At 39.7% G+C, this 12,886-nt stretch overlaps 1 protein-coding gene across 1 annotated transcript in view; it reads right to left on the reverse strand.

Moving 5' to 3' along the window:
* Positions 1-9,642: 9,642 nt before the first annotated feature.
* Positions 9,643-12,886, reverse strand: part of FZD6 (frizzled class receptor 6) — a 28,914-nt gene continuing 25,670 nt past the window's right edge. The window contains exons 4-6 of the mRNA XM_010132074.1: positions 11,977-12,125; positions 10,290-10,718; positions 9,643-9,799 (exon numbers count right to left, since the gene is read on the reverse strand). Of these exons, the coding sequence (XP_010130376.1) occupies positions 9,643-9,799; positions 10,290-10,718; positions 11,977-12,125 (735 nt within the window). The remainder of the gene's footprint in view (positions 9,800-10,289; positions 10,719-11,976; positions 12,126-12,886) is intronic.

Below are 12,886 nucleotides of genomic sequence, written 5' to 3' on the forward strand. Positions count from 1 at the left end.
CAAGGGAAGGTTTGGCTAACCCAGGACAGTGGCAATACTGGGAAGATGGAATGTTTGACTTCTCTGTAACATGCATGTTCACACAAACATCATTCCCAAGAGGCTGGGGATCCCCGGCAGCAGTGCGGGATGTTGCTAGGGCACGTCCCTTCCCAGACTGCCAGACTTCTGAATTACCGAATTCATTTCTTCAGGCAAGGTGCAATGGCTGAAGCACGCGGCACAGCATCGCTGTACACCTTCTGGATACAATTATTCAGTATTTTAGATAACAAAATTTGCACGTACGTCCATATGCATTTCTCCACCTGGGTTTGCTTACCACTAGAGTTTGGGTCTGGGATAGAAGCTTTTAAATCTCAAATGGATGCTTTGCCTTGTGAAAGAGACTGAGGAGCGCTGTAAAAGAAGGTCTTAGCGAATAATGGTGGGAGACGTGCTTTGAGCCCTGGTAAGTGCACTGCGCAGTTCCTAGCGCTCATTTGACTTGCAGTGTGCATTACCATATGGAAAACAGATGGCCCAACATCCTCCCTTAGCCTGCTTCAGTCCAAGCAAGCCTTGCCAGCTGCTAGGCTTATGCTCTGTGGGCTTTTGATAACCTTAAAATACTTCTGAGGGCAGCAATCGATGTTGAACGCTGGTGAGATGCTTGAATTGAATCTGAACTACTGATCCACTTTGCCGTAAGTATTTCCTGAACAAAAGAAGCTGTTGAAATAAACTTACCTGAGTATCTTCAAACTAGGATCCATATTACATGAACTTGTGATTCCTTCATCTGCCATTTGATATAGAATTTATCTTTCACATGTGGCTTTACAAAACTGTCAGCAAAGATGATGAGGTACGTACGTCCACTATTTAAATGTCACTAAAATCTTCCACGCAATCAGTCTGCTGCTGCACAACCCAGGCTGGCTCATGCAAGGTCACCGTAGCACCATCAGTGCATCATGCACAGCAGATGCTGACACCACCAGCCTGGTGCCATGAGTGCAGTCTCTCCACGGTGACTTGAGCTGTTTTTCCCCCCTTACATATAATCATAGAATGCAGTGGATCGGAAGGGACCTTTAGAAGTCATCTAGTCCAAATGCGCTGCGCTGAGCACGGACAGCTTCAACTACAGCAAGTTGCTCAGAGTCCCATCTAACCTGATTTGGAATGTCTCCAGCGATGGGGCACCTACCAACCTCTCTAGGCAACTTGTGCCAGTGTTTCACCCCCTCACTGTAAAAGATTTCTTCCTTTTATCTAGTCTAAATCTCCCTTCTTTTATTTTAAAAACATTACTCTTTGCCCAGTCAGGACATCCCTCAGGGGAGGGATAGCCCCTCAGTATCCCCAAAACCATCCACACAAGACAGGAGAGGAGGAGGTGCTCACACACACAGAGGTTTCCTCAGGTATAAAATGTTTAAATTTGAGGAGCTTGGGTATCTCCACCTTTCTTGTGCCAACTCTTCCAGTTTATGAATACTGTTTATTAGAACAGTGGTTTGAATTCAACCAGTAAATAATTGCTCTTCATTCCTTGGTCTTCACAAAGTGAAACAACCGCAGTAGGAAAGATTACGAGCATTTTATCATGGGAACCCATTGCCCATGGATAATGCACAGCCTGGGAAAGAAAGATCAGGTTCACACTCCAAATCTGGTAGGTCAGACCCAGACCTGGTAGAACAGGTGCAGACTTGGTAGAAGACTCTCCTTGTACAGTGAGGAGAAGTTTTAACCACTCAGAAATACATTCTTTTCAGATGGGAACTTGTGGCTTTTCACAACCAGGAAAACCAGGCTTGGGTGTCTAAGGATTGCAGAAGGTTCAAAGCTGAGACTCCTAAGCCAAAAGAGGCCCGATAAGGTAAGTGCCAAGACCTGGACCTTTCATCTGCTTTTAACTCTTACTGCTTTATACATTTCCCTGTTCTGGTGATGTCTGGGGATTTTGACTGCCACTGTCAGTCCTACCTAGACGTTCCTTTGGGGAATTCATGCACACCCCAGGGAACACAGCAGAGAGCTTAGGGTTAGCACTGCAGGATCTTTGCTCCTCTACCCTTGGTGCTTTTAATTGTGGAGCCCATCATTTACCTGGTGTTCACTTTATTACCGATATTGATGGTTGTAAGTTGGTGTAAAAGGTTGAGATCAGAGAAGACTCTTGAGTTTGTCAAATGGCTCTTTGCAGCCTGCCTGCCTGATCCAGGAGACAAAGGGCTGCTTGTACTGCTGTGGAAGAAAACCAAAGCAAGAGCTCTCAGGGAAATTTATTACAGGTTCAAGAAAGAGATCCCATTTTCCTCCAAAAAAAGTTTTGGAACTGCATAAAAATCAATGGCATCATGGCCTTGATCCCTTCTAACACTTCTTAATTTAAATATTTATATAGCATGCTTAGTATTTTAAAACAATGCAATAACTTCTCTCCCTCTGTTTTGTTGCTTTACTAGCACGGAAATATCTATTAAAAAAATCTTGCGGTTTCTACATAAAATGATAAGCATGGCATTGTAGTCACAGCAGTGCTTTGCAGGTACACATTTTAACATTTGAATCTTAAAAACTGGTTTGGGGCAGATTTTTTTAGTGGATTCTAATCCTCAGCAATGTCCTGTTTCTGCGTTTGAGAAAAGCTTAGAAGTGAAAGTTGTATCAATACTCTACTTGTTGCGACTCTGTACCTCCAGGTGACAGTCAAGTCATGCTACCACTTTACTGTGCACGCCGTGAAAAAAACAATTGATCACCTGAATGGCAGCCAGAAAGGACAGGCAGAGGTTGGAGGAGACTAACAGGTTTGTCAAAGACAAGAGGGGAATGCCTCTTGTCAGGAAAGCATATGCTAACCAGTCAGAGGCTTCTGTGCGGAGGAAGGTTCCCGTGTCCACACATAGCAGGATGGTGGTTTTTGAGTGTGAGAGAAAAATCCTGCAGTGAAGTGTTAATTCTCTACTTCTGAATAAACACAACGCAGTTTTTAATGTTACTCGAGGAAACACTGTCATTTTGCACAATAGAAAACACTAGAGAGAGGATTAATACTTTTTATTACTCAGAGTAATTAAATTGTCTTTCAAGATGGACCTTTAACATGTTACCAACAAGTCCAGACCAGGAGCTCATCTTGAGGAAACTGCTCCTTTTATAGCCTGCTGGGGCTTCTAAGGCAGATCTTCTACTGTCCAAGCCATCAGTTGACTTACAGTTGCATTTCCCTATGGCTGTGGCTTTTGTAATGGAAGTGGAGGCAGGGAATAGCCTAAACAGAGCACCACACGCAAACTGTCAGACAGTTAGTTACCAAGTTCATAACAAACCTACCTGGGAGAGCTCTCTCCTTTGCTGGTAAAGGGTAACTCAGGGAATCCAGACATTTCCATAGAGTGAACTTTATGGTGAAATCCCGTACTGAGACCTGTCTTCATGGATTGCTGTTTGCAGACCTCTGACTGAAGGAGGCTGGGCTGTACATCTGCAAGACTGTCTCCCGAGTGCAGCTGGTGCAATCCTCACTACAGCCATGGAAATGTTTGGGTTGCAGGGGGCATCTGGAGCGCATCTGGTCGGAACAGGTCCAGTTAAATCAGGTTGTTCAAGGACTTGTACACGTGGTAGAATGGGAAAATTAATTCAGTCCAGTTTTAAATTAAATTCACTGGGCCTCCAGTGACTCATCCTGTGCAGGGAGAGAGGTGAGGCTCAGGAGAAACATTTGCTCATTAGAGTGGCTGTGAATTACTCAATGGTAAAAAAATTACTCTGCTGCCTCATGAATCCTCAATGAATAGAAAGGCCTTTTGCAGAACTGAAGGCAACTTTCCTTGAATCCTGAGCTACTAAATGGTTATTAGGATGTGAAATACATTGCTCCATTCAGACAAGAAAGCTTCTTCAATGAAAGGAACGACCGTGATTTTTCTACACCATTCATCAAGTGCACTGTGACAGCTGTGTCTCTCCAGTTTTGGAAGATAGTACTTCAAATTAGTGATAACCCTAAAATTAAGGAACAGACTTGAACTTTGAAATGTTTATTTTTATTTGTATCCAGCAAGTCCTTTGAAAAGGAGTTCCTCAGGATAAGCAAGGCAGCAACGAGGAGTCAGTTGGCTGCAGGCTGAGGAAGGGCAGTTTGGTGCTTCAGGGTGGCTTACAGAAGTCAGAGGTCCATAGCCCTATAGCTAGCACACACAAAATACAGAGAAGCCTGTAGATGCAAGAGGATTTCGTCACAGAAACAAAAATTGGTCCTTTCCTACTGGCTTGGTGACTTTCCATTTCTCTCCACAGGGAGCCTCATCCCCACGAATGGCTTCTCTCACAGCATCCATTCTCAGGATGATCTTGCCTACTAAAACAACATTTTAAGAAGAAAGTTTAAGAAAAAATAGCTCTCATTAATTCCCATGGTGAGTCCTGACTTCAGCTGGCCCAACACATTTGCATCTGATTTGCTCACTGGCACCTCAGACCCCTGTCAGTGCCATCACTTCACATTGCATGGAACGATGCATGTCTGGATTGTTAATCCCTGCAGCACATCCACTCGTTCTTTAGTTGGAAGACGGGATCACAGCCCTGCCTGTAGGAATCTGGAAAGGGAGCAAGTCCCAGAGAGGACTGTGTCCAGTGGGCAACATCAGTGACTCAAACCCAGTGCCAAGAAACCTGTTCAGCTGCTTCAGCATTCTCAAATCCTCTGTCTTTGGCTGGGTCACTCAAGACTTGCAGGCACCCTCAGAGAGTAGGTGTGATACTACTGGAGTTGCATCTGGTGAGAGTGCAGCTTCCCAGCTAGCTTATACCAGCAACTAATTAAATAACTTACTAAGAATTTCCTCCAGGACCTTACTTGTCAGTGTCTTTGTACCCATGTGATTTCTTGTGATCCATTTTCATGAGGTCAGGCAGAACATCAGGAAGATAAACTGGGATGCACGTTACCTTCATAAAAATATAGATACTCTGGTCACCCTTCATACATGACCAACATAACGTATTTTTTCTTGTTAATATCCCTTTGGTGACCATGTCTAATGGTCCCACCATCACCTCTGTAACTTACAAACCTACTTAATGGAAGTAGAATTTCTTCTTGCCATTTCTCTTCAGCTTTATATGTCAACAGTGAGTCCTAAAATACCACCTCTCTAGTGGAAGCACCTGATGTTCTCTCATGACTCTACTGCCATACCTGGGAGTATGCTCTCTAGGCCATAAATCAGTGACCCTCCAGTTCAACTACACCCAGTACCAAGTGCCCATTTAGCACTTCCACAAAAACTGTCTTCTTCCACACAGCTCTTCTTGCAGGAGCTATTCTCCTCTCCAGCTCCTGTTCATGCTGAGAAACCAGCTGTGAGCCATTTAATGAAGGTAGATTGTTGTGTGTCTAAAAGTAATGACAAACATGAGACATCTTAAGACCTGAAATAAACTTTGAGATTTCGTTTCAATGAGCAAAGTTGAAATGCAGGGACTAAGCATTAATGAAGAGCTCAGATATAAATGTCCCAGCATGTTTTTAATCTTTTAATTATACTTTGCATCTCAAGTGCTTTTTAATGGGAAGTAAAATCCGGTTAATATGCAGAAGCAGATTTCATACATCAGAAAGATACTCTGAGCTTTGCTTCTGGAGATACAAAGCAGAGAGATCATTAAGGTGTGGTATAGGTTGCTTAAGTTCTTTATTTTTAATTACAGTTAAATTCTAGTCCATTAAAAAAGAAGTATGATAAAGGACAAAAATAAGAGAGAAAGAATAAGTAGGAAAAAGGTAATGCACAGGAAATAACATTTATTCCCACAGGACTCTAAAAGACCTTTGGTGCCAGCCACCTAAATTTCTGCAAATACCAGTGGTTAATTTGATACTGGCAGAGACCTTCACCAGTGAATGCGGCCAAACAGAGCAGTCAGATACCTTCAAAGGCCCATTCAGCAAGTGGCCAGTGTCAAGGGAGGGATGTAGCATTTCTCCTTTGATGTGCAGCCTTCTGAAATTGTGCGTTGAGACTGTGTGGTCCAACTACAGACAGAAACGGGATTCCTCATCCTTTTCAGCTACTGCATTTTTCAGTGCTTTGCAGAAGGCTAACCTTATTTTTATTAAAGAAGTTCAACTTTTAATATTTAAAAGGTTTTTTTTATTTTCCTTCTGAACCAGCAAGTACATTCCATATCCTGTAAAGAAAAAGACCTACAGTTCTCTGTAAATCAGTTGAACAACTGCCAAAGAAAACAGTAGGATGCTTCAGCTTGTTAGCGCTCCATTCCTGAATTGCTTAAGCTTGAAAAACCAAGACTTAAAGAGGTTTTACACACTCCAGGTATTTTTCTTATTATCTGCTAACAGAAGATTTACTTAAATACTATAAATAGAATTAATAACCATTTTCCCCATGGGTTAGTTTTGCAAAACTTGGACTGATTTTTCCAAATATGTGCATAGATATATTTTATACTCTAGGCAAACTTTACCCCAGTTTTCACTATGAAAAATTAGCAAAATAGGACAGTAAAATACAGCAAACACAACATGTACTGTAAAACTGCTGTATCGGTAACATCACTGCTGCTTATATCAGAAGTCAAGTATGATTTAGTACCTTAAAGCATGCATTACCTTAAGTGTAATGCATACTTTGAAGTGACTTATGACAGATCTTTTAAGAGAACAAAGAGAAGTAAAAGACCATTTGGCACACACACTTGAAGGCTTGGAGAAGATGTCAATATCCTTTCTGCAAACAAAGGCAGAAAACAACTAAAATGGCCGTATCAAGCTTTTAAATTGTTGTTGGATTTACAGTGCATCTTTCAGAAAATAGCCAGTCTTGATTAAATGGCTTCAGTTGACGCAGATGTTCCAGTAAGAAGTTACTCTTACAGTTTAAGAAAAGCACTTTTAATATGAGTTTTCTATCTGCAGTTTTAACTTTGGTCAGGTAACAGGCTAAAGCAAGTAACACCAACACCTTCTGTTACAGCAGCCGTCCATGAGCTTCTATATCATCCATCCCTGTAAGGAGGTCTTCCATACCCTGACTCATCTATAGAAAAGCACTTTTAATATGAGTTTTCTATCTGCAGTTTTAACTTTGGTCAGGTAACAGGCTAAAGCAAGTAACACCAACACCTTCTGTTACAGCAGCCGTCCATGAGCTTCTATACCATCCGTCCCTGTAAGGCGGTCTTCATACCCTGACTCATCTCTGCGCCTTTTCTCTTTCCATCATTTTTGTGGGCATTCCAATAGCTGTTTAACTTTCCAGTTACTGCTTGGGTATTTCAAGGTTAAAGCATCCAGAGATCACTCTCTCTTTAGCTATAAAGATTACCCCGAGAGTTCAGTCTGTGTGTTACTTCTGGTACAGCAGCAAGTGCTGCAGTCCCAATCTACCACTGACGCATTTCGTGTCCAATGAATGGCAAGATTACTGCTCAGTATTTCACAGTTCTTTGAAAACCTATCTATTTTTAAGCCCATGGTACTGCTGTAACTTCAGCATTACTTGGTGTTCATCATTTTAGAGTACTTACCACTAAAACATGACTTTGCCCTCAACTACCTAAAAAAAAGGAGTAATTTTAAATAAATATAAAATGTGTATCAACATTAAGAAGGTTGCAGCAAGTGCATAGTGTGGAAATACACGGTCTGCATATGTATCACCTCGCACAGCTGTAAGAAAAAAATACATCAAGGTGTCTTAGGTGCAACAATACTACAGTAGCAGAGCAAACATGCTACATTAGTTAATAAGAAATACCAACTCAGAAGTTCTTACTATACAACACCGTATTTTATTACTAACAAAGACAGTAATAACAAAACTATTGAACATGTGTATAAAGTTACCCGTTTACAAACACGACTATAAGAACGAAGGGCACTTAGTGTGCATTTTCACAGGAGGTTTTTCATATCTTTCTCACTGTCCTCAGCAGCAAGATTTTTAATGGGGAAATAATAAAAGAAATAGCATGACCTATTGAAGGCATTAAATTACAAATGCTAAATAGCAGATGCCATAATAAAAAGGTAAATACATTCCATTTTTAATGCATGATGGATAAAACAAACTCCGGTTTATCAAAACGGTAGTGCCTGTTGATTCAGCATTTACATGACCTTTGTGTCATGCAATTTTGCTCAATTGCTCAATGCATCACCATGAACGCTGCCCAAATTGGAACACAGTGATTTCTCTGCATAACACCTAAATACTGAGAGATATTTTTATCAGTAATCAAACACAAGACGTTGAACAGTCTTACAAAATGCATGGATATTTAGATTTGGAAAACAGCAAAATCCTGGCTCCAAATTATCTCAAGTAATAAATCACATTGACTTCACTGGAGCCAGGATTTCTTAAGAGACAAATGATGAAATTCATATCTACGTCAGCAGTATTTGCTCTTGAGAGCCACCCTATCCTAAGAAAGGCTACAAGTATTAAGGCCTTTTTGATTTAAAGAAAATATATTGCTGTAGCATATAGAAAATTAAGCTTTGTAAAAAAAAAAGTATTAAAGTCGTCTTTTCAGTAAATATATTGTTAAACAAGCCTGTATATTAATAACTCAACAGCTCATCTTCTGCAAGACATTTCTCTACAGAATTTTAAAAAATTAAGTTACTTGCATAGAAACAACGTGCAATATACATCTTCACTGCAGCGCAGTAAGAAACCCCAAAGCGTGCAGCTCAGATTCTCTTCCCCAAGCCGCCAGCGATCTGAAGCATCTTCTTCTTTGGCACAACACCCTGGAACCCCGCACCAGGAGGGGCTCCAAGAAGCAGTTTTCTGAAGCAGTGCTGCATCTCATGCATCATCGCTGTAACAGGGTGCACAGATGCCTGACCAGTCTTGCCCCAAATGTGCAGTGTATGGTGCATACTATATGTGTAGGTATGTTCTGCTTCACTCAGAACGAAGTGGCATTGTCTGGCCAGCACAGGACTGTTGACTTTAGTAACAGCCAATGGGAAACAGGTTAACTTCAAGTTTGTACAATACATACAAAACAGTAGTTCTAAATATTGACCTTATGAAGTCAGTTATTTACAAAATTCATTTTTATGTACAGAACAAATCACTAGAATTCCACATTCCCTTTCATATTCAGTGTACGAGCTACCATAAAACAGTGCTGTAATTGATACATCGTGACACCTGATTTAGAGAGGAGTTACGATTTGGTGTATCCTGTATTTGAATGATACTGCTGTTCAAGACACAGTGACAAAGAGGAAAAAAATTAACGAGTTTTGAACAGTATCAAACATGCAGATGGAACTTTTATGCCTTGAAAAGTAATAGTGCTTTCTAAGCATTATTTTAATGCAATTCATTACCAAATGTTCTTTATATCGGGAATAATATTTGTTTCTCGATTTTTCTTAAATTACTGCTAGTCAATCCAGCCTACAGACCTTCAATTATTCCTGGACAGAATTAAATATAGTACATTAGCTAGCTCTCCCCACAACAAAACTTAATTTTTAAGTGCAAAGTAAGGTACGTGTGTTTTTTAATAAGGCACAGGATGTCCGTTATTTCCAGTGTAACACAGAATCTGTATCAGTTTTATAGATTGAAAATGTTCCTTTAAAATTTCTGTCTTTCAAAGGTTTGAACTGTTTCCTGAATCCAGCTCTCTTCTGGTGTCTGAGGCCGAGTAGACAAGTAGTGACATGGACGCTGACTGGGAGACATCAGGTATATGAGAACAGCTGCTTTGTAATGGAGGAGATTCAATAAAATCATTTTTAGGAGTTACTCTGCAAGTAATGAAAAATAAAACAATTCTAAGCACATGCACTACACTGAAAAAAATACAATTTTAGCAGCAAAACTTATGTATCTGAAGCTGTATTATTTTCAAGAGAATGTGATACAGTTCTGTACAGTTTTCCACACTTAGGGTCACCACTGTTCTTTTACAGACTTGTCACCTCTCCCAAATGATTGTGTTGCAGCCACAGATTTCTTGAGGGTCACTGTTCAACAATAAAGAATATCGTACAAGCTGAAGCTCCAGCACTCAATACTTAGAAGGAGAAGAAGATTCCTACAAAAATATGGAAGAGCCTGTATACTAAAGATACATGGCCCTATGAAATAGTTTATAAGAATCACAGTACTTGACAGCTACTGAGGGTTAACTGTACACTGAGCACATACCGATTCTTCAGAGAGAAGAAACAGAAAACTTGCAAAAATAGTGGTAATACACAGAAACAAGGAAAAGATCACGTTAAGAAGTCTCACCTTCCTTCGCCTATTCTCTTCATACTCTCAGCCAAGCTACTCATATCACACGTGCTATCTGCTTTGTTTCTTTTCTCCACCTGATCCACGGTCAGTTTAGAACTGGATAACATTTGATCTCCACTGTTTTCACCTTCCTCGACTCTTCGGGCTGATGTTCCATCTGCCTCTATCTCTTTCTCAGATGTCTCTGGAGAGGTTTTAATTTCTGCAACAGTTTCTTGGCTTAAGTAATCATGATTAGTGATTGCTACTGCAGAAGTTCCATGATTTGTTGTGCCAGCCGTACTAGTCCCCATTGACTTCGAAATGACTTTCAGCCTGTGTGAAGTTGATTTGTAGTGCTTCTTTTTGTGTTTAACTTTGGAATTGTGCCTCAAGAAAAACTCGCATGATTCTTGCAGCACTCTTCGACTCTCACTGATTGGACTGAAAGAAAATACAAGCATGTAACAATGAAGAGGATAACCTCAGATATACTGTAACACAGCTTTCTACACAAAAATGTGAAAGAATAGCAACCAATGATGTGATCTGAGTTGGATGTTAATGAACTCAAGAAAAAAAATTATATATGAGGAGGAAAAAAAATCTGCTCATAACGGTTCCAAAGTAATTATGTATGTGAAAATATTAAATAAAGCAGATTTCTACACTTCTTACTTCTGCAAGGAGGTCTGATGACATCAGCAGATTAATTAAGAGGGGAAAGCAGGATAACCTCATAAGCAGCTGTATTACCAAATTAATTTTATGTAAAGTAAACCTTGTTCATGTAAGAAAAAGGTAAGCATTATAAAATTTACTTCATTATTTTTAAATTCTTATAGCTGAAAGCAGTTAACATCTAAAACAAGAAAAATTACACAGGAAATGGAAAAAGAGGGGAGAGGGAAAGGAAGCTGTAAGCTCACCACCAAGGAATGTAGATGTAAAATAAAAGAAGCTTAAGGACTGGTGCCTTGGGGAATCCAAACAAATAAAATTTATGTGTAACACAGAAAAATCTAAAAAGGAAATCATCAAGGAATAAAAAGGAATGGAAAAAATGACAACTGCAAGAAAAGGCAATCAATCACATTTATAGGTGTTTAAATCCATAGATGTAAGTTTACTAAAATCAGGTAATAAAACTGAATTATTCTGTTTCAGAAGAGAAGGAAAAGTAGATTAATACAATAAAAGTGATACTAAGGAGGGTTCAATGATATTTCATTTTAAAATAAGACAAGTCTGGCAGAGGAGAAGAGCTAAGAGTGTTACTATTGCATGATAGTAAACACAGCTAAGTACTGTGCCAAATGGAGCAGTCAGAACACAGGAAAGGACCTAAACTGATGGCTGAAATTATCTTCCCTCATTTGACTAGAAACCAGAGATGTTGAACACAACATCTTGTTGTGTTCAACAATATGTTTTCTGCTCTCTGGAAGAGTACAAATCATCAGCAGAGGACAACACTTTCTATCTTTCGAGAAGACTGTCAAAAAGTCATTGCATTATGTAAATCTTCCACAGACTCCAACGGAATTTTGCTGATGTCCCTATGCAGCACTTAGACTCTGAAAAATAAAAGGTCTAAGAACAGCATTTGGATTACCTGGTCTGTATTTAAAGAAACATGTCTGAAATCCAACTTATTTTAAAGTATGTGCTTTAAAAAACAGAAATAAAAAATTGGTCTTACTCTCTCTTGCGGTTTCTGTTGAAGAAATTGGCCCATTCAGAACAGGTCTTTTTACTTCCCACCCAGAAGACTGGAGATATGCCAACAATTAATGTCAGCAAATATTTCATCAGAAACAAAAATATTTCTGGTCTTGCCAGTACCTTTGCCTAGAAGACAGCAAAGTTTAATAAATGCAAAGAAAAAATATACTTGTCAACTTATTTTTTTAAATGCAGAAAACAAACAAATTATGACTTTCTCCTTATGGCCGTTGTTCTTCGTTGAGGCTTGTTCTGCAGACAAGTGTGAGACATGTACAGTCAAGTCAGACCCCGCTAATATCTACAGCTGAATACACAGACAGGAGATTAGTCAGAGGGAAATATTTTTCTTTTAAATTGAAAGCAAAGATAATTTGGGGGTTAACAGTATTAGTGTCCATGTTCTTCAGAGATAGTTTGTACATACAAGATTTATCCCTTCAACTTAAAAGAAACAGTAAGTGAATGAGTTGGGAGTTAATCAGATTAGACAGCATCTTCAAGGAGCTGCAGGGAACTACATAGTCGTTTTCTGTTTATTGCAAAATTAATCCACCTATTGGCAGAACAGGATCATAGGAGCAGAGACATTTAACTCAGTAAGAGATTATTATCTTCCGCTCCCAAGCTGCAAATTTAATTTACATTATGGGGCTTATCTGCCAGTCTCATCTGTGAAAGTTATTTATCTATTTTTGTTAGCCAGGTAACACCAGCTACTTAAACTGAAGTTTGTTTTTATTTGGTTTTGATCTAGTCAATGTAATAAAAGTCTACAAGCTAGCTCAGGTAAGCCAGGGCCGAGCACGCCACTTTAAGCCACTCCACGGTTAGCACACACTGTTTATTACAGGAACATCTTTGCATAACATTCCCTGTTGCTATTT

The sequence above is a fragment of the Buceros rhinoceros genome, unplaced genomic scaffold, assembly GCF_000710305.1.
Source record: "Buceros rhinoceros silvestris isolate BGI_N320 unplaced genomic scaffold, ASM71030v1 scaffold16952, whole genome shotgun sequence".
In the NCBI taxonomy this organism is placed as follows: domain Eukaryota; kingdom Metazoa; phylum Chordata; class Aves; order Bucerotiformes; family Bucerotidae; genus Buceros; species Buceros rhinoceros.